This window comes from Sciurus vulgaris, assembly GCF_902686455.1.
Source record: "Sciurus vulgaris genome assembly, chromosome: 1".
Lineage (NCBI taxonomy): Eukaryota > Metazoa > Chordata > Mammalia > Rodentia > Sciuridae > Sciurus > Sciurus vulgaris.
In genome coordinates, this window is record NC_136461.1 from 80,111,811 (window position 1) to 80,134,243 (window position 22,433).

At 36.7% G+C, this 22,433-nt stretch overlaps 1 protein-coding gene and 1 long non-coding RNA gene across 7 annotated transcripts in view; one reads left to right on the top strand and one right to left on the bottom strand.

The window, feature by feature from the left end:
* The window catches only part of RPAP2 (RNA polymerase II associated protein 2), a 100,568-nt gene that overhangs the window by 76,457 nt on the left and 1,678 nt on the right, over positions 1–22,433 (top strand). For 4 of the 6 annotated variants that reach the window (XM_079148829.1, XM_079148827.1, XM_079148826.1 and 1 more), the window contains one exon: positions 20,262–20,411. In XM_079148829.1, coding sequence (XP_079004955.1) covers positions 20,262–20,403 — 142 coding nt within the window. In that variant the 3' untranslated portion in view covers positions 20,404–20,411. Of the gene's footprint in view, positions 1–20,261; positions 20,412–20,519; positions 20,635–20,750; positions 21,624–22,433 lie in introns of those variants that run through there. The other 2 variants (XR_013765360.1, XM_079148828.1) reach the window with 2 other exon arrangements.
* LOC306669188 overlaps positions 1–22,433 on the bottom strand; it is a 46,395-nt gene that overhangs the window by 22,033 nt on the left and 1,929 nt on the right. The gene's annotated exons all lie outside the window — the stretch shown is intronic.

Sequence of the window (22,433 nt, forward strand, 5' to 3'; positions counted from 1 at the left end):
AGTAAAACTTTAGATGTTCATTTTTATTAACACACATTAATTGTACATATTAACAGAGTTCATTGTGATACTTACATACATTCATATACTAAGGACTGATCAAATTTGGCTGCCCTCCCCGCAACACCACCCCCAACACACACACATACACCCCCTTCCCAATCGCTAGTAATCTCTCTTGTACTTTCAGGTCAACTTTTTTTGAGCTTCCACATGAGAGACAAGATATAGTACTTATCTATGTCAGGCTTATTTCACTTAACATATGTCCTCCAGTTCCATCCATTTTCTCCAGTTGAGGAACCGCCATACTGTTCTCCACTGTGGCTGTACTTATTTACATTCCAGCCAACAATGTATGAGAGTTTCTTTTTATTCATCTGGTGGTTGATTGTTGCTATTGTTTTTTGTTTTTTTTGTTATAACCATTCTGACTGGGGTGAAGTGGTATTTCATTGTAGTTTTGATTTGCAGCTTCCTGATGGCTAATGATATCGAACATTTTTTCATACATTTGTTGGCCATTTGTATTTCTTCTTTCATTTGCCAGTTTATTAATTGGATTACAGCTTTGTTGTTGAGCTTTTTTAGTTCCTTATATATTCTGGATATTGACACTCTGTCACATAGATAGTTGGCAGATATTTCCTCCAATTTAGCACATTGTCTCTTCACTCTATTGATTGATTCCTATGCTCTGCAGAAACTTTTTAGTTTGATGTAGTCCCATTCATCAATTTTGTTTCTTGTGCTTGGGGTCTTATCCAGAAAATATTTGCCTATACTGAAGTACTGAAGTGTTTCCCCTGTTTTTCTTCTGGTAGTTCCAGAGTTTCAAATGATCTTTGATCCATTTTGAGTTGATTTTTGTACAGAATGAGAATTAAGGGTCAACTTACAATCTTCTGCATCTGTATATTCGGTTTTTCCAAGGACCATTTGTTGAAGAAGCTGTCCTTTTTCCAGTGTAGGGTTTTGGTGCTTTTGTCAAAAATCAGTTAGCTGTAGATGTATGGGTATATTTCTGGGATCTTCATTCTGTTCCTTTGATCTATGTGTCTCTGTTTATGCTAATACCAAGCTGTTGTGATTACTATGGCTCTGTAGTACATCTTGAATTCAGGTAATGTGATGCCTCCAGCTTTGCAGTTTGTTTGGTTTTTGCTCAAGACTGATTTAGCTATTCTGGGTCTTTTGTGCCACTGTATGAATTTTATGACTTTTTTTTTTCTAGTTCTGTATATAATGTCAGTGGTATTTGACAGGGATTGTACTGAATTGCTTTGGTACTATGGACGTTTTTAACAATATTAATTCTTCCAATCTTTGAACATAGGTCTTTCCAGTTTTTTGTATCTTCAATTTCTTTTATCAGTTTTGCTGTTTTCATTTTAGAGGTCTTTCACTTCTTTTGTTAAATTTATTCCTGAGTTTTGGGTTTGATTTGGTTTAGTTTGGGGTTTTTGTACCTATTGCAAATGGGATTATTTTCATGTTTCTTTTAAAAAATATGTTATTGGTGTATAGAAAAGTTTTCTATAGTTTTTGTGCATCATTTTGTCTCTTGTTACTTTAATGAATTTATCATTTCTAATAATCTTTTGGTGGAGTCTTTAGGTTTTTCTATATATAGAATTATATCATCTGCAAACAGGGGTAATTTGATTTCCTCCCTCCTATTTGTATGCCTTTTATTTATTTTTCTTGCCTAATTGCGCTGGCTAAAACTTCTAGTACTACAATGAATTTAAAAGCCAGGGAGAATGAATACCTTTATTTTGTTCCTGATCTTAGAGGAAATGCTTTCAGTTTTTCCTCATTCATTATGAATGTTCGATATGAATTTATCATATATAGTCTATTATTTTGAGGTATGATCCTTCTCTATCTAATTTATTTAGGACTTTTGTCATGAAAGGATGCTGCATTTTATCAAGTACTTTTTTTTTTTTAACATCTATTGAGATGATCACATGATTTTTAACTTTCATTCTGGTGAGACTATATATTATTATTTATAGATTTACATATGTTGAACCATTCTTGCATCCCTGAGATGAAACCAACTTTGATCATGGTCAGTGATCTTTTTGATGTGCTGTTGAATTCTATTTGCTAGTACTTCATTGAGAATTTTTGCATCTTTGTTCATCACTGATGTAGTAGTCTCTTTCTGTCCCCTTCATCCCTGACCCCTGCCTAATGCTGGCTTCATAAAATGAGTTTGGAAGAGTTTCCTCTCTTCCGATTCTGTGGAATAGTTAGAAAAGAACGTCTTTTAAAGTATGACAGAATTGAGAAGTGAAGCAATTGGATCCTGGGCTTTTGTTGTGAGACTTTCGGTTACTGATTTAATCTTATTACATATTTTTGATCATTCAGCTTTTTTTATGCCCTTATGGTTTAATTTTGATAGATCATATGTGTCCAGAAATTTGTCCATGTCGTCTAGCTTTTTCAGATTATTAGCATATCATTTTCATAGTAATCCTTATTTGGTATGTCTTGTAACTTCTTGTTTTTCCTCACTAATTTTTTTTTAATTTAAAGTATGTACTTTATTGAAATTAACAGATGCAAAAAATGTTTGGCATATTATAAAATATTCTACAAATACTAAATAGAATAGCATAGCAAACAGCCCAAGTGTTAGGGTCAATCTGTTTGATTTAAACCCTGTTCCAGCCACTTTCTACCTATGTGGCCTTGGACAAGTTACCTAATCATTCTGATCTCTATTTTCCCAATTGGGAAAGGAAAATTTTGTAAAGATAAATGAGAAAATACCTCTAAAGTGGTTATCACTTACAATGCTAAATACAAGGCACCACTTATGAATAATGTAATAATAGAAATTCCAGGCTTCTCCTAATTTGAATTTAATTACAAATATGAATTTCTTTTAGGAATTAGGAATACTTAGAATCATCAGAGAGACAGAAGTTAGAACAAGCAAGTCAGTTTTGTTAACATTACTCCTTTTTTCACCTGTTGAGCAACATAGCCATGTCACTGCACGGCCATTTTGGCAGTAAAGAGCCTTGTCTTTCCTCCACATGATCACAAAGAAACAGGAGACTCTAGAAGGCTGGGCCAGGCTTGGCATGTAAGGTGCCAAGAGTGCAAAATTCAAGGATCTCTAGGCACCTCACCTGACTCACTTTAGCCAGGGTCAACCTTCTCTCCAATATTCTTTTTTTTTTTTTTTTTTTTTTTTAATCTTTTTTATTTTTACAGACTGCATTTTGATTCATTGTACACAGTTGGGGTACAACTTTTCATTTCTATGATTGTACACAATGTAGATTCACACCATTCATGTAATCATACATATACATAGGGTAATACTATCTGTTTCATTCTACTGTCTTTCTGTCCCCCACCTCCTCCCACCCTGTTTTCCTCTACACCATCCAAACTTCTTCATTCTTCTCTTCCCCCTGCCACCTCCCCTCATTACATATTGTCATGCACTTACCAGAGAAAATATTTGGCCTTAAATTTTTTGGGCTTGGCCTATTCCACTTAGCATGATATTTTCCAACTTCATCCACATACCAGCAAATGCCATAATTTTATTATTCTTTGTTGCTGAGTAATATTCCACTGTGTATATATACCACAGTTTCTTTATCCATTTGTCAATTGAAGAGTATCTAGACTGGTTCTACAATCAAGCTATTGTGAATTGAGCAATTATGAACATTGATGTGGCTGCATCACTGTAGTATCTGATTTTAAGTCCTTTGGGTATAAACCAAGGAGTAGGATAGCTGGGTCAAATGGTGGTTCCATTCCATCTTTTCTGAGGAATCTCCGTACTGCTTTCCAGAGTGGCTGCACCAATTTGCAGCCCCACCAGCAATGTACAAGTTTGCCTTTTTCCCCACGTCATGCCAACACTTATTATTGCTTGTGTTCTTGATAATAGCCATTCTAATTGGAGTTAGATGAAATCTTAGGGTGGTTTTAATTTGCATTTCTCTAATTACTAGGGTGATGAGCACTTTTTCATGTATTTGTTGATCACCTATATATCTTCTTCTGTGAAGTGTCTGCCCAGTTCCTTAGCCCATTTATTGATTGGGTTCTTTGTATTTTTGGTGTAAAGTTTTTAAAGTTCTTTATACACTTTGGAGATTAGTGCTCTGTCTGAAATGTGTGTGGAAAAGATTTTCTCCCACTCTGTACGCTTTCTTTTTACATCATTGATTGTTTCTGTGCTGAGAAAAAAAATTTTAGCTTCAATCTATCCCATTTATTGATATTCTTGCTTTTATTTCTTGTGCTATAGTAGGGGTCTTGTAAGGAAGTCTTATCCTAAGCCAACGTGATGGAGATTCAAGCCTACTTTTCTATTCGGTGAAGGGTCTAATTCCTAGATCCTTGATCCATTTTGAGTTGAGTTTTGTACAGGGTGAGAGATAGGGGTTTAATTTCATTTTACTGCATATGGAGTTCCAGATTTGCTAGTACCATTTGTTGAAGAGGCTATCTTTTCTCCATTGTAAGTTTTTGGCACCTTTGTCTAGTATGAGATAACTGTACTTATGTGGGTATGCCTCCATGTCTTCTATCCTGTACCATTGGTCTACCTGTCTACTTTGGTGCCAGTACCATGTCATTTTTGTTACTATTGCTCTATAATAGAGTTTAAGTTCTGGTACTATAATACCTCCTGCATCACTCTTCCTGCCCAGGATTGCTTTGGCTATTCTGGGTCTTTTGTTTTTCCAGATGAATTTCATGAAAAAGCAATCATGAAATCCAGATGAATTCCATGATTGCTTTTTCTGTTTCTATGAGAAATGTCATAGGGATTTTAATTGGAATTGTGTTAAATGTGTATAGCACCTTTGGAAGTATGGCCATTTTGATAATATTAATTCTGCCTATCCAAAAACATGGGAGATCTTTCCATCTTCTAAGGTCATCTTCAGTTTCTTTCTTTAATGTTTTCACTGTAGAGATCTTTAATGTTTCTTTAATGTTTTCATTGTAGAGATCTTTCACCTCTTTGGTTAGATTGATTCCCAAGTATTTTTTTTATTTTTGAGGCTATTGTGAATGGAATTGTTTTCCTCATTTCCCTTTCAGATGTTTCATTGCTTATGTCTAAAAATGCTTTAGATTTATGCATGTTGATTTTATATCCTGCTATTTTGCTGAATTCATTTATGAGGTCTAGAAGTTTTCTGGTGGGGTTTCTGGAATCCTCTAAATATAGAATCATGTCATCAGCAAATAGTGACAGCTTGAGTTCCTCTTTTCCTATTTGTATCCCTTTAATTTCTTTGGTCTGTCTAATTGCTCTGGCTAGTATTTCAAGGACAATGTTGAATAGAAGTGGTGAAAGAGGGCATCCCTGTCTTGTTCCAATTTTTAAAGGGAATGCTTTCAGGTTTTCTCCATTAAGAAAGATGTTGTATTAAAAAGATAGTGCACGATGATCAAGTGGGTTTTATCCTGGGGATGCAAGGTTGGTTCAACATCTGGAAATCAGTAAATGTAATTCACCATATCAACAGACTTAAAGATTTCAATAGATGCAGAAAAAGCATTTGATAAAATATAGCACTCCTTCATGCTCAAAACACTAGAAAAAATAGGGATAGTAGGAACATTCCTCAACATTGTAAAGGCTATCTATGCTAAGCCTACAGCCAATATCATTCTAAATGGAGAAAAACTGAAAGCATTCCCCCTAAAAACTGGAACAAGGCAGGGATGCCCTCTTTCACCACTTCTATTCAACATTGTCCTTGAAACTCTAGCCAGAGCAATTAGACACAAGAAATTAAAGGGATACGAATAGGAAAAGAAGAACTCAAACTGCCCCTATTTGCTGATGACATGATTCTATATTTAGAGGAGCCAAAAAATTTCACCAGAAAACTTATAGAACTCATAAATGAATTCATTAAAGTAGCAGGATAAAATCAATGCTCATAAGTCGAATGCATTTTTATTCATAAGTGATGAATCCTCTGAAAGAGAATTTAGAAAAACTACCCCATTCACAATAGCCTCAAAATAAATAAAATACTTGGGAATAAATCTAACAAAAGAGGTGAAAGACCTCTACAATGAGAACTACAGAACACTAAAGAAAGAAATGAAAGAAAACCTTAGAAGATAGAAAGATTTCCCATGTTCTTGGATAGGGCTGAATTAATATTATCAAAATGGCCATATCACCAAAAGTGCTATACAAATTCAATGCAATTCCAATTAAAATTCCAATGATGTCCCTCATAGAAATAGAGCAAGTAATCATGAAATTCATTTGGAAAAATAAGAGACCCAGAATAGCTAAAGCCGTCCTTAGCAGGAAGAGTGAAGCAGGGGGTATCGCAATACCAGAACTCCAACTATACTACAGAGCAATAGTAACAAAAATGGCATGATATTGGCACCAAAATAGACAGGTAGATCAATGGCACAGAATAGAGGACACAGAGACAAACCCAAATAAATACAGTTTTCTCATACAAGACAAAGGTGCCAAAAACATACAATGGAGAAAAGATAGCCTGTTCAGGGCTGGGGATATAGCTCAGTTGGTAGAGTGCTCAGCTGGTAGAGATTCCTTAGAAAACTTGAAATGGAACCACCATTTGACCCAGCTCTTCCACTCCTTGGCCTATATACCCAAAGGACTTAAAATCAGCACACTACAGAGATGCAGCCACATTAATGTTCATTGCTGCTCGGTTCACAATAACTAGATTGTAGAACCAGCCTACATGCCATTCAATTGATGAATGGATAAAGAAACTGTGGTATATATACACAATTATTCAGCCATAAATAAGAATAAAATTATGGCATTTGCAGGCAGATGCATGGAGTTGGAGAATAACATGGTGAGATAAGCCAATCCCAGAAAACTAAAGAAGGAATGATCTCTTTGATAAGTGGATGATGATACATAATGGGGGGTGGGAGGGATGCAAGAATGGAGGAAGGATGGATTGTATAGAGGAAAGAGGGGTGGGAGCGGTGGGAGGGGTGGGGAGAAGGAAAAATAACAGATTGAGACAAACACCATTACCCTATGTACATGTATGATTACACAAATGGTATGACTCTACTTCATGTACAACCAGAGAAATAAGTTGTACCTCATTTGTTTACAATGAATCAAAATAAATAAATTATTTTTAAAAATAAAATAAATAAAAACAAAAATTGATGGCCGTGGGCTTAGCATAGATTTTATAATGTTGAGGTATGTTCCTACGATCCCTATTTTTTCTAGTGTTTTGAGCATGAAGGGGTGTTGTATTTTATCAAACCCTTTCTCTGTCAATTGAAATAACCATATGATTCTTAACCTTCAGTCTGTTGATGTGGTGAATTATATTTATTGATTTCCAGATGTTGAACCAAACTTGCATCCCCACTTGATGAACCCCACTTGGTTGTGGTGCACTATCTTAATATGTTTTTGGATGTGGTTTGCCAGGATTTTGTTAAGGATTTTTGTGTCTATATTTATCAGAGATATTGGTCTAAAATTTTCTTTCCTTGATGTGTCTTTGTCTGGTTTAGGTATGAGGATGATATTAGCTTCACAGAATGAGTTTAGTATTTTCTGGAATACTTTTAGAAGTATTGGAATGAATTCTTCTTTGAAGGTCTTGTAGAACTCAGCTGAGAATCCGTCTGGTCCTGGGCTTTTCTTGGTTGGTAGGCTTTTGATGACTTCTTCTATTTCATTGCTTGATATCAATCTGTTTGAATTGTGTATGTCCTCCTGGTTCAGTTTGGGAGGATCGTATGTCTCTAGAAATTTGTCGATGTCTTTGGTATTTTCTATTTTGTTGGAGTATAGATTTTCTAAGTAGCTTCTCATGTATTTCAGTGGTGTCTGTCATGATATTTCCTTTTTCCTCACGAATATTAGTAATTTGAGCTTTCTGTCTCCTTCTCTTTGTTAGTATGGCTAAGGGTTTGTCTATTTTGCTTACTTTTCCAAAGAACCAACTTTTTGTTTTGTCAGTTTTTTGAATTTTTCTTTTGTTTCAATTTCATTGATTTCAGTTCTGATTTTAATTATTTCCTGTCTTCCACTACTTTTGGTGGTGTTCTGTTCTTCTTTTTCTAGGACTTTGAGCTGTAATGTTAGGTCATTTAGTTGTTGACTTTTTATTCTCTTCATGCATGCACTCCATGCAATGAATTTTCCTCTTAGTACTGTTTTCACAGTGTTCCAGAGATTTTGATATGTTGTATCATCATTCTCATTTACCTCTAAGAATTTTTTTATCTCCTCCCTGATGTTTTCTGTTATCCATGCTTCATTCAATAGCATATTACTTAGTCTTCAGGTGTTGGAGTAATTTCTGTTTTTATTTTGTCATTGATTTCTAATTCCATTCCATTATGATCTGATAGAACACAAGGTACTATCTCTATTTTTTTGCATTTACTGAGGGCTACTTTGTAGCATAATGTATGGTCTCTTTTCAAGAAGGTTCCATGTGCTGCTGAGAAGAAAGTGTATTCGCTCACTGATGGATAGAATATTCTGTATATGTCTGTTAAGTCTAAGTTATTGATTGTGTTATTGAGTTCTATGGTTTATTTGTTTAGGTTTCGTTTGGGAGATCTATCCAGTGGTGATAGCAGTGTGTTAAGGTCATCCAGAATTATTGTGTTGTAGTCTATTTGATTCTTGGAATTGAGAAGGATTTGTTTGATGTACATGGATGCACCATTGATTGGGGCATAAATATTTATGATCGTTATGTCTTCCTGATTTATGGTTCCTTAAGCAGTATGAAATGTCCTTCTTTTCCCTTCTGACTAACTTTGGCTTGAAGTCCACTTTATCTGAAATAAGGATGGAAACCCCCTCTTTTTTACTGAGTCTGTGCATGGTAGATTTCTTCCCATCTTTTCACCTTTAGTCTGTGAGATAAGTTTCTCGAAGGCATCATATTGTTGGGTCTTTCTTTTTAGTCCAATCTACCAGTCTATGTCTTTTGATTGATGAGTTTAGACCATTAACATTCAGGGTTATTATTGAGATATGATTTGTATTCCCAGTCATTTGGGCTGATTTATGATTTTTAACTTGATTTGGTTTCTCCTTTGATGGGTTTTTCCTTTAAGGTAGTTCCTCCATTTGCTAACCTACATTGGTGTTTTTCATTTCCTCCTCATGGAATATTTTGCTGAGAATGTTCTGTAGCACAGGCTTTCTATTTGTAAATTCTTTTAAATTTTGTTCGTCTTTAAATCTGCGTATAGGATTCTTGGTTGGCAACCATGTTCTTTCAGTGCTTGAAATATGTTGTTCCAGGCCCTTCTAGCGTTTAGGGTCTGAGCTGAGAAATCTGCTGATATCCATATTGGTTTCCCCCATATGTAATCTGATGCTTTTCTCTCACAGCCTTCAAAATCCTATCTTTATTTTGTGTGTTAGGCATTTTCATTATAATTTTCCTTGGTTTGGATCTGTCGTGATTTTGTGTATTTGGTGTTCTGTAAGCCTCTCGTATTTGATTTTCCATTTCATTCTTCAGGTTTGGGAAATTTTCTGATATTATTTCATTGAATAGGTTTTTCATTCTTTTGGTTTTTATCTCTGAGCCTTCCTCAATCCCAATAATTCTTAAATTTGTTCTTTTCATGATGTCCCATAGTTCTTGGAGATTCTGTTCATGATTTCTTACCATCTTCTCTGTTTGGGCAACTTTATTTTCAAGATTAAGTATTTGGTCTTCATTGTCTGAGGTTCTGTCTTCCAAGTGGTCTAGTCTTTTGGTGATGCTTTCCATTGAGTTTTTTATTTGGCTTATTGTTTCCTTCATTTCAATGATTTCCGTTTGTTTTGAGAATATCTCTTTGTCAAACTGATCTTTTGCTTCCTCCAGTTGCTCTTTCAACTGCTTATTGGAATAATCATTCATTGCCTGCATTTGCTCTCTTATCTCATCCTTTGCTTTATGAATCATTTTAATTATGTATATTCTGAATTCCTTTTCTGACATTTCTTCTATTATGCTATCACTGGATTCTGTTAATATAGAATCTAGGTTTGTTTGGATCATTTTCTTCCCTTGTTTTTTCATGATGTTCATGTATCTTCCCCTCTAGCAGTGCAGATCTGGGGTATTGCAGCTTCTCCCTTCCGGCTTATAGTGACCCTATAGGTTTCCAAAACCTCTTCTTTAAGGGGGAGATTAATATTAGCAGTGCCCAGTACAGACAGTATGTAACCCCAAACCAAATAGCCCCATGAAGACATTAACAATATTGTCATAATAAACAGAATGAGTTCAGTTATTATCTACAGTATAACAAATAGATTTGCAATAAAGTCTGCAGTTTCTAATGGAGGACAAAGAGGATGGGGAGGGGTGTAGGATGTAGCTGTTAATGGGATAAGAAAAGAGTATATAGAAGTTCTAGATTGTAGAATGAGTGAAAGTATAATCAAAAGAAGTTGGTTGTTAGCATGAGAAAAGGGAGAAAGAGACTCAGGAAACAGGTAAACAAAAGGAAAATAGAGCGAGAAAAGTAAAGAAATAAAAACTTAAAATTTTTCAGGACTGGGGAGATAGCTCAGCTGGTAGAGTGCTTGCCTCGCAATCACAAGGCTGAGTTTGATCCCCAGTACCGGGAAAAAAAAAATTTTTCAAAAGGAGAAAAAAGAAGAAAAGAAAAAAAATAATCTACACTGTAACAGTCATATGGTATCAAACCTCCCAGTCTTCTGTAGCCTGATGTATGAGAGGTACTTGACAATGAGCTTCCAGTCTCTAGCAAATCAGGATGAGATTTGCCCCACCTAAAGATGGGAGCTACCACTTCCAGGATAATCCAAGATGGCCACTCTGGGTTCCAAATATGTTGGCAAATGGGGAGCTGTAGCTTGGGGTGTGGGTGTGGTCAGCTGGAGGTTCTGGCGGCGGGTATCAGTTGATCAGTCTGGGGGTCCCAGAGGCAGGGAGTCGTCGGTTGGACTGAGGGGTCCTGGAGATGGGGCTTGGTCAGTCTGACCAGGGGTCCTACAGGTCCTGGATCTTGTCTCAAAATGGCGGCAGCCATGTGTAACCCAACCTGCTGGTACTGTGACACTGGACTTTCAGGCAACAACATTCAGCTGGTGCTCTGCTGGCAGTCTTCAGTCTGTTGGCTGCTCTCAGACGATCAGCAGGTGAACCTCTGGTGGTGGGTGATGGGTAGGTGAAAGGCAGGCGGTGGGCAGGCAAGAGGCAGGCAAATGGTGAATGATAGGCGCCAGTGAGCAATCTGCACTCAAAGAGTAGTCGATATATCTCACTAATTTTTTTGAGTTTTATTCCCCCTTGACTAATCTAGCTAAACGTTTGTTAGTTGTATTTTGTCAATTTTATCTTTTCAGAGAACCAACTCTTTATGTCCACTGATCTGTTGTATTGTTTTTTAGTCTCATATCTGCTCTGATCTTTGTTATTTCTTTCTTCCTTCCAATTTTTGGTTGGTTTTGCTTTTCTAAGTCCTTAAGATGTAGCATTAGGTTGTTTATTTGAAATTTTTTTGTGTTTTTTGTTTGTTTGTTTTTTGTTTTTGTTTTTGTTTTATTGATGTAGGCACTTACTGCTATACCCTTTTCCATTTTCTTTTTCCATTTATCTGTTGAGGGGCACCTAGGTTGGTTCCATAGTTTAGATATTAATTGAGCTGCTATAAACATTGATACTGCATCATTGTAGTATGCTAATTTTAACTTCTTCAGATATATACTAGAAGTGGTATAACTTGGTCAAATGGTGGTTCCATTTCTAGTTTCTTGAGGAATTTCCTTATTACTTTCTAGAGTAGTTGCACCAATTTGAAGTCCCACTAGCAATGTGAGTGTACCTTGTTCCCCACATCCTTGCCAACATTTATTGTTACTTGTATTCTTGATTGTTGCCATTCTGACTGGAGTGAGATGAAATGTCAGTGCAACATTAATTTGTATTTCTCTAATTGCTAGAGGTGTTGAACATTTTTTCATATATTTGTTGACTATTGATATGTCTTCTGTGAAGTGTTCAGTTCTTTTGCCCATTTATTGATTAGGTTATTTGTTTTATGGTGTTAATTTTTTGAGTTATTTATATATTCTGGAGATTGATGTTCTATCTGAGGTACAGGTGGCAAAGATTTTCTCCCCTTCTGTAGGCTCTCTCTTCATGCCCTTGATTGTTTGCTTTGCTGTGAAGAAACTTTTTAGTTTGATACCATCCAATTCATTGATTCCTGATTTTACTTTTTGCACTTTAGGTGTCTTATTGAGAAAGTTGGTTCCTAAGCCGACATGATGGAGATTTGAACCTATGTTTTCTTCTAGTAGGCACAGGGTCTCTGGTCTAATGCCTAGGTCCTTGATTCACTTCGAGTTGAGTTTTGTGCAGGGTGAGTGATAAGGGTTAATTTCATTCTGCTACATATGGATTTCCAGTTTACCCAGCACCATTTGTTGAAGAGGCTCTCTTTTCTCCAAAGTATGTTTATGGCACCTTTGTGTAGGATGAGATAACGGTTCTTATGTAGGTTTGTCTCTTTGTCTTCTGTTAAATTTCACTGGTCTTCATGTCTGTTTTTGGTGCCAACACTATATTGTTTTTGTTACTATAGCTCTGTTGTATAATTTAAGGTCTGCTATTACAATGCCTCTTGCTTTGGTTTTTTAAGGATTTTTTTGGCTATTCTGCGCCCCTTGTTTTTCCAAATGAATACATGACTGCTCTTTCTATTTCTATGAAGAACATCATTGGGATTTTAATAGGACTACATTAAATCTGTATAGCACTCTTGATAATATGGCCATTTTGACAATATTAATTCTGTCTATCCAAGAACATAGGAGATCGTTCCATCTTCTAAGGTATTCTTCAATTTCTTCCTTTAGCATTCTGTAGTTTTCATTGTAGAGTCTTTCACCTCTTTTGTTACATTGATTACCAAATATTTCTTTCTTTTTTTTCTTTTTTTCTTTTTTTTTTTTTTTTTAGGCTATTGTGAATGGAATAGTTTTCCTAATTTCTCTTTCAGCTGATTCATCTTTGATATAAAGGAACACAACTGATTTATGGGTGTTGATTTTATATCCTGCTACTTCACTGAATTTGTTTATGAGTTCTAGTTCTCTGGTAGAGTTTTTTCAGAACTCTAAATATAAGATCATGTCATCAGCAAATGGGGATAGTTTGAGCTCTTCTTTCCTCTTCCCATCCCTTTTTTTATTTTGCCTGATTGCTCTGGCTAGAGTTTTAAGGACTGTACTGAATAGAATTAATTGGTGAAAGAGGACATCTCTGTCTTGTTCCTTTTTTTGGGAGCGGGGGAGGGAATGCTTTCAGTTTTTCTCCATTTAAAATGATGTTGGCCTTGGGTTTAATGTATGTAATTTCTACAATGTTGAGGTATGTTCCGACTATCCCTGATTTTTCTAGTGTTTTGAACATGAATGGATGCTGTATTTTGCCAGATGCTTTTTTGCTCTATTGAGATAATCATGTGATTCTTATCTTTAAGTCTATCAATGTAGTGAATTACATTTATTGATTTCCATATGTTGAACCAACCTTGCATCCCTGAGATGAATCCCACTTGATCATGGTACACTCCTTTTAGTATTTTTTTTTATGTGATTTGCTAGTATCTTATTAAGAATTTTTGCATCTATCTTCATGAAGGACATTGGTTTGAAGTTTTCTTTCCTTTATGTGTCTTGTGTGGTTTTTATATCAGGGTGATACTATTTTCACAAAATGAGTTTGGAAGGGCCCCTTTTTTTCTATTTCATAGAATAATTTGAGGAGGATTGGTGTTGGTTCTTTAAAGGCCTGGGAGAACTTGGCTGAGAATCCATCTTGTCCTTGACTTTTCTTTGTTGGTAGACGTATGATGGCATCTTCACTTTCAGTGCTTGAAATTGATGTGTTTAAATTTTCTGTGTCCTTCTGATTCAATTTGGGTTAGTCACATATCTTTAGAATAATTTGTTGATGGCCTTAAAATATTTTCCAATTATTGTCTGTATTTTAGTAGTGTGTGTGGTGATATTTCCTTTTTCATCACAGATTTTAGTAATTCGAGTTTTTTCCCTCCCTCTTACTCTTGGTTAAGTTTTGGCTTTTTTTTAGTTTTTCAAAAACCAAATTTTTGTTTTGTTGATTTTTTGGGGGGGGATCACAACATCTTTATTATATGTGGTGCTGAGAATTGAACCCAGTGCCTCACACATGTGAGGCAAGCGCTCTACCACTGAGCTACAACTCCAGCCCTCATTGATTTTTTTTGTTAATTTTTTTATTCCAATTTAATTATTTTGTCTCTGGTTTAAATTATTTTCTGTCTTCTTCTTTGGATGTTGATTTGTTATTCTTTTTCTAGGGCCTTGACATGTAAGTTAGGTTATTTATTTGGTGATTTTCTATTCTTTTAATGAATGAGCTCAGTGCAGTGAATGAACTTTCCTCTTAGAAAACCACCTTCATAGCATCCCAGAGATTTTGGTATGTTGTGTTGCTATTTTCATTTACCTCTATATATCTTTTTATTTCACCCCTGATTTCTTCTGCTATCCATTGGTCTTCCTATAGTGTACTTTTTAGTCTACAGGTGTTAGAATAGCTTCTGTTTTTTATTTCATCTTGATTTCTAATTTAATTCTATTTTGATCTGATTGAATGCAAGGTATTATCTCTATTTTTTTGTGTTTGGTAAGAATTACTTTGTGGCCTAAGATATGCTCTATTTTAGAAAATGATCCATATGCTGCTGAGAAAGAAATGTATTCAGTCATTGATGTATGAAATATTCTATTTGTCTGTTAAGTCTAAATTTTTAATTACTTTTTTAAATTCTATAGCTTCTTTATTTAGTTTTTGCTTGGAAAATCTATCCAGTGATGAGAGAGGCATGTTAAAATTACCCAGTGTTACTGTGTTATGGTCTGTTTGATTCTTGAAATCGAGAAGAGTTTCTTTGATGTATGTAGATGCTCCATTGTTGGGGGCATAAGTATTTATGATTGTTACATCATATTGATATATAATTCCCTTAAGGAGTATGAAATGACCTTCTTTGTCCCTTCTGATTAACTTTGGCTTGAAGTCTGCTTTCTGTGACATGAGAATAGAAACCCCTGCCTCTTTACAAGATCCATGTGAATGTTTTTTCCCATCCTTTTACCTTCAGTCTGTGGATGTCTTTGCCTGTGAGGTGTGTCTCTTAGAGACAGCATATTGTTGGGTCTTGTTTTTTAATCCAGTCTGCCGGTCTCTGTCTTTTAATCGGTGAGTTTAGTCCCCTTACATTCAGTGTTATTGAGAAATGATTTTTATTTCCTGTCATTTTGATTTACTTCTGATTTTTAATTTGAATTAGTTTCTTCTTTGATTGACTATTCTTCTAGTGTATGTCCTCCCTTTGGTGATTTTCAATTTTTATTTTTCATTTCTTCTTCATTAAATATTTTATTAAATATGTTTTGTAGTGTAGACTTTCTAGTCATGAGTTCTTTTAACTTTTGTTTACCATGGAAGGTTTTTATTTCATTGTCAATTCTGAAACTTAGTTTTTCTTCATTGGCATCCATTTTCTTTCAGAGCTTGGGTATATATTATTCCAAGACCTAGCTTTTAAGGTCTGGGTTGAGGAAATCAGCTGAGATTTAGATTGGTTTACCTCTAAATGTGACCTATCATTTTTTTCTAGCAGCCTTTAAAATTTTGTCCTTAATCTGTATGTTAGGAATAATGTGCCATGGTATAGGTTTATTGTAATTTTGTACATTTGGGGTCCTGGAAGCCTCCGGTATCTGATTTTTCATTTCATTCTTAAGTTTTTAGGAAATTTTCTGATATTATTTCATTGAAAAGTTTGTGCATTCTTTTGGTTTATTTCTCTGAGCCTTCATCTATCCCAGTAAATCTTATATTTGGTCTTTTCATGTTAGCCCATATTTCTTGGAAGTTCTCTTCATGGTCTTTTAACATCTTTTCTCCATGGTCAACTTTATTTACAAGATTATACATTTTGTCTTCATTGCCTGAAACTGTCTTCCATGAGGTCTAATCTTCTGGTAATGCTTCCCATTGAACTTTTAATTTGGTTTATTTATTCCTTCATTTCGAGGATTTCCACTTGATTTTTCTTTGTAGAAAATCTCTCTATATATTGATCTTTCACTTCCTGTATTTTCTATCTGATTTCACCATCCTTACCTTGCAGATTAGTTTAACTGTGAATTTTCTAAACTCCTTTTCTGACATTTCTTCTACTGTGGTGTGTTGATGGATTCTGTTATTCAAATATTTTGGTTCATTTGTGGTGTTTTTTTTTCCCTTCCTTTTTCATATCGTTTGTGTGTCTATCCATCTAACAGCATGGATCTGAGGTAACAGAATTTCTACTCTGTGACTTACAGTGTCCCTAAAGGTTTCGAGTATCTCACAGTTTTGGGAGAGACAAATAATAACAACCACCAATGCAAACAATATACAGCATTAAAACAAATATTTCCTACTATGACAACTATAGTGTTTTCACAGTAAACAGAAATAATGTTACCAGTTATCACCGACAGTAAAAACAGTAAGTTTCCAAAAGGGTTTACAAATTTTGAATGGTGAACAGTGAGAGAACAGAAGAGATGTAGGATGTGATGATTATGAGGGAGGAGGAGAGAAAGTAGAAGTAAAAAACTAAAAGAAGAGTGAAAGAAAAATAGTTTGTTAACTGAAGAAAAGAAAGAATCAAGGGAAATGGATGAGAGGAAAAAATGTATATAAAATAAAATTTTTTTTAATTTTAAAATAATACAGGAATACAAAACAAACCCAAAATATAATAATCAAACATCCTAACCCTAAGGACTTAGCCATGAAAAATAACCACCTTCAAAATATGCTAGAAATGAGCAGAGACAAATATGTATAAGTGTCCATGAACCATTCAGCTCACAATTAAACAGAAAAAAATTAATAGTTCCTGATGAAAAGTTTAAGAATTATTTCCTTTGGATTTCAGAGAATTCTTGGCTTCCCTTCTTGGCAGTGTTAAGTGAGGTGGACTGGAGTGTGATGTCTGTTCCACCCTCAAGGTGGTGTCACTGGAGTTTTATGTGAGAGGAGAGCCCGTAGGCAGAGCTCCTGGAAGCAGTGTTTAGGCCTAGGTAGGCTCCACATTCTTCATTGGTCTCAAGATTTTAAATCAGGGAACTTCCAGGGCCCAGCAATTGCTATCCACACTGGAAAGCTACACCCCAGAAATCTTCCTTAGGTTCCCCTTATGCAGGGAAGAACCAATCTTTTTGTCCCCTCCATCACCCACAGACCCTGTGTTTCCTGGTCTCCAAATTCAGTCATTCCCATCCCTACCCTCTTGAATTCCCAGTCAGGCACATCCCTCCCAGCTGGTCCTGTGAGCTGCCACTCTAGAAGTGGAAGGAGCCAGGGGGGTTCTCATGACCTGTATTCCCCTGTGTAAGCCCCTCTCCATGTCTGATTTTTTTCCTGGTCACTTAGGCACTCTCACTGTCATGCAGTGTGGATTTGCCACGACTGTATTTCAGGCCCAGTTTGGGTTTGCTAGCAGTCAGCTCCCACAGCTACTGGCCTGTGTAGCACAGCTACCAAGTGGCTCCTTCTGTCCTCCCCTGGCAGCTGGGAAAGATGTGGCTTCCTTCCCTCACAAAGATATTATGCAGCACAACTTTAGTCCAGTAATGTCTTTGATCTTTGATCTTTTCACTACTTAGACATACGACAGGCCTCCTAAAAATTAAAGTTTCCTTTAATTCCCTTATCCCTCCACTTTGTTTGCAGGGGGACCTCCCTCTGCATGGCTCCAGTGGCAGCAGAAGCAGAGGTCGCAGTGATGGCACACAGGATTTCCTCATTTTATTATATCCAACCTCCTGAGTCCCTGATCTGCTTTGAATGTCCAGTATTAATTCCCAGTCAAGTCTCTTTTTTTTTCCAACCCACCTTACTGAGAAGCTCCCTGTCTGCTCACTTGGTTTCATGCCATGGAGCAGCCAAGAAAGTGGCCTCCTCTATTCCACCACCTTCCACCAATCTCTTTTAAATTTTTATCAGGCATTTTATCCATTTTAATTTCTTGAACCTGTTGCTAGAGAGTTAGGTTCTTTGGATGATGTCACATTACCTTGTTTTTTCCTGTTACTTACACCCCTGGGTTGATATTTGTGGGTACATCAGACATCTCTGCCCATTTTGTGAGGTAGTCTTCTTAGGGGCTTTTTTTTTTCTTTTTGGAAGATGTGTCTTAATTTGTCTTTGATTCTATCTGGGCACCGTAGCATGGTGTACCTGTAACTTAGTTGACTGTGATTGATGACTTTGGGTACAACGTATACTGTGGCAGAGTCAGAGCGATCCATTGTCTCTTTGGCCATGCAGGTGGGATGGGCCAGCCATTCAGGCAGGTGTGCAGGCAGCAGTGGGTGTGGAGTGCTGTGCAGCTACTCCTACAGTGGGAATGGTGGCCCCTATCAGGTGATGGAGGTTTCCTCAGGCACTGCTGATACAGTCTCCTGCTAGCAAGGGCCTCTGGCACAGTGGCCCCAGCATTTGTGAGGGGTCTAAAGCACTTGTCCTCCCACTAATATGATGCAGGTCCAGATGCTACCTCTCAGTGGTGAGAACTACAGTGCCCCCTCTGTGGCACTTACACCCAGACCTGACAACGGTGCATAGTTAGATAAGGTGATGGCAGGGCAGTGGCAAGAACTACATAGGAGGTGTGGCAGCAGGAGTGTGGTGTTCTGCTCTGCCACCCGGACGCAGGACCATGAATGAAGCCAGCCAAAATTCCTCTCAGGCACTCCTTGCATGCTTTGGCAGTAGGGCAATAGCATGCCTTGTGGGGAGAGTAGAAGTGGAAAACTCAGGTCCTCATCCCATCCTGTCAATAACAGGCATCCAAGTCTGATAACAGTGGGGAGCAGCAGCAGGAACAAAGTGGGCACCAACTCCACATGCATCTGACCCCACCCTTGGTCTCAGAGGGCAAGTGCTTTGATCTGCTTCCCAAAGGCGGCACCCTCCATTCTCTACGTTGCAACTCCCATCCCCTATAGTACAGGGTACCCAGCAGGCTTAGGTCACAGTCACTCTGCTGGAGCACATTGGGTTCACAAGGCTACTGCCTTCTCCTCACACTACAAACAGTGCACCCAGGGATGGGAATGTGCAGAGATTTCTGACCCCTACAGTAGTTCAGACTCAGACAGTGGTGCACTTTATCAAGATGGCTCCTGGCTACAGTGTCCTGTGACATCACTGGGAGATGAGGTGAGATCCTTTTCTAAAACAAGGCTACTATGCAGATTTCAGGTTACTTACCTAAGTGGACTGCCAGTCTAAGAGGATTGTAAACTTTCCAGTACATAGGATTGCCAGCATCCACAATGAAACAGTTTGCCAAAAGTCCCTTTTTTACTCTTATCTCTACAAAAGAATGATTCCCTCTCCCCCAGCTATGAAGATACCAGGGTATTTTGTTTCTCTTAGTTTGTGGTTGTCTCAGGTCTCTCAGTCTTCCAACCTCTTGCTGATTTCTAGTGTTCTCTCATGGTCACTCACCTCAAAATGCATGTATACACTTGTTACTTTGGTACTTTGTGGAGGAGGGGGTAAGAACTGGTATCTCTGTTAAACAATTTTGAATCTCCTACATTGCTTGTTTAAAAAAAATCTTGATTACTGATCATAATCAGTGAAAATTAATTCAAAGATTCCATTATATACAGTCAATCTTTAGGGGTATTTAGCAGAGATGGTTAGAGAAAAAAGTATATTGTTCCATATGAAGTTGATATTAAATGCCTTGTGGGACCTAACCCATTTCATGTTTTAAAAGTTAAAATGTTCAGGTTTCATCCAAAAGGTAATCTTGTTCATTGTTTATTATCCTTTCTTCGGGTGGTATAATCCACTATAAACTTTTTAAAGCTGTACCCAACTCTAAACTCTTGGGGATCCATTCCTCAAATGGAAGGAATCCATTTTCTTTCCTAAACAGAATTTTAGTAGTTTTTGCTTGATTATGAAGAACAGGTTAACATTAGTAGATTCAGGCTTTTAGACTTCTTTCTGTAGTTAACAATATTTGATCTTTCCTCTCTCTGGGAATGTTATTACATCAAAATGACCTCATTATCCTCTCAAAATCCTCCCTCTCATTATCCTCTCAAAATCCTCCCTCTCATTTTATACATGTACATTTAGTATTTTTGGTTGTTTCAGATTGACCCCAATTCTTGGCATTCAGAAGCATTCTCCAAAAAATGTGGTGTTTACCCAGTTCATAGCCACCCTGCTTGAAGAATTACATTTAAAGAATGAAGACCTCGAAAATTTAACAATCATATTTAGAACCAGCTGTTAACCAGAGTGGTAAGTTGTATTTTACTTTTTTTTTCCCAATTGTGGCCTATATGGATTCTCTTTATATTGGAAATTTTTTATTTATTTCTTTTTATGATGCTGGGGATGGAATCCAAGGCCTCACATATGCTAGGCAAGTGTTCTACCACTGAGCTACACCTCTAACCCCATTTTGGAAATTTTAAAAATGAAGTGAAGACCTCAGGATGCCCTCAGCTTGCTAAAGGACATGGTATGTCTTAGTTCTCAGCTGCATTAGTCACTTCTATATAGTTTTCTTACTTTGTGCCCCATCCTATTGCCATTTCTCCTTTATGGACCACAGCAGTTCTGTTTCTTACATTCCAGGAAACTCCACTATCAACTGTTAGAGCCCAGGCCATCCCACATGTCCCATCTGATAAATTCCTTCCTCGGAAGGAGCAATTTACTCCAACCAGCTCCTGCAGGGATCGATTGTGAACATCCTCATCCTCCTACTCCTTTGAATGAAATCACCCCCTACCCAGCTAGTACCTTGGTCATCTCATGTGCAGTTAAGTAATCAAATTTACATGTCTGGCTTTGCTGAATCTTAATCCTGCTCCCAAATAGATAGCTCTTTCCTTTCCTAAGTCCCCACCTCTTTCAGAATTGCCCATCAGAATATCCCCTAACTCCATATCTCTTCCTCCCTTCTTTCTTCTCATGCTTCCAAGTGCTCAGATATAGATTTAATGTTACAGTTGAAAGAATTCATACTAAATTATAATTTTTATAAAAGCAATAAAAAGTGCATTATGAAATAAAAATTAAGCAATATAGAGTTGCATATATAATAAAAAAAAATTCCCCTCTCACCTCTGCATCCAATCCCATCTCTTTCCCTGAGGCACACTTAATTTATATTTTTATATATTTGGGGAGACAGGTAGTGAGGATTGAACTCGGGGCACTTGACCACTGAGCCACATCCCTGTTTTCTATTTTATTTAGAGACAGTCTCACTGAGTTGCTTAGCACCTCCCCATTGTTGAGGCTGGCTTTTAACTCACAATACTCCTGCCTCAGCCTCCTGAGCTGCTGGGATATTTTAATATTTTTATTATTTGAATTTTATAAAACAATCTTCAGGAAAATATTTTAAGGATATTTAAGAGAGGCATCTTAGGTAAAAAAGAACAGGGGATAGGGGTGCAACTTAGTGATAAAGTGTTTGCTTAGGATGCATAAAACCCTGGGTTTGATCCCCATACTTCAAAAGAAGAAGTGGGGGGAAGACCAGCATCCCTTCATTGAGCCTGCAAGTGAAGAAAATATAAGGAAATAGCATTGTAACTGCCTCCAGTGGCCTTTTCAAGTAATCCTGCTACCCTGAGGACCCTGTAAAGCAAAAGCTTTTATTTAGGGAGTGAGCTCAGATTGGTTTATATAAAGATAGCATTCAAAGGCCTTTAAAGAATGAAGAGGTTAGAATGTTTTGTTATACAGTGAATGTTAGTCCAAATAATCATGATTCATTAAACCCTAAGGCTATTGAAGTCCTTCTAGACTCACTTTGATTAATGGATACCAATTAAGAATTATTTTAATTAGCATAATTTAAACATATGTAAACAGATGGTGTTAAAGTTGTTTTAAGAACTTTCAACAGTGGACTTCAATGGACTTAATTCCTGTGTGATTCATTTACATTGTTCATTTGCTAAAGTAATCGAAGGTTAATCTTGGCACAGACTTTGCACTGTTATTATAAAGGATCATGAATGAATGAGGCCTTTTTACATAATTTTCCATATGAGAAATGGAGATGCATGTGAGTAGGTGGATAACTTTTTTCTTTTTCTGTGGATTTTATAAACCATGGTAAATTTGAGTCTAAAGATTTTAATATTGAGGAACTTCAAGATTACTGCAAGTGTACATTAATATGCTTTCAATTACAAATAACTGGGGGGGGGGATTCAACTCTAACTAGCTTTTATTTTGGTGGTATATTATCTTTTGCTACTTAACAAATCACTCCAAAACTTAGTGGCTCTATTGAGCTTG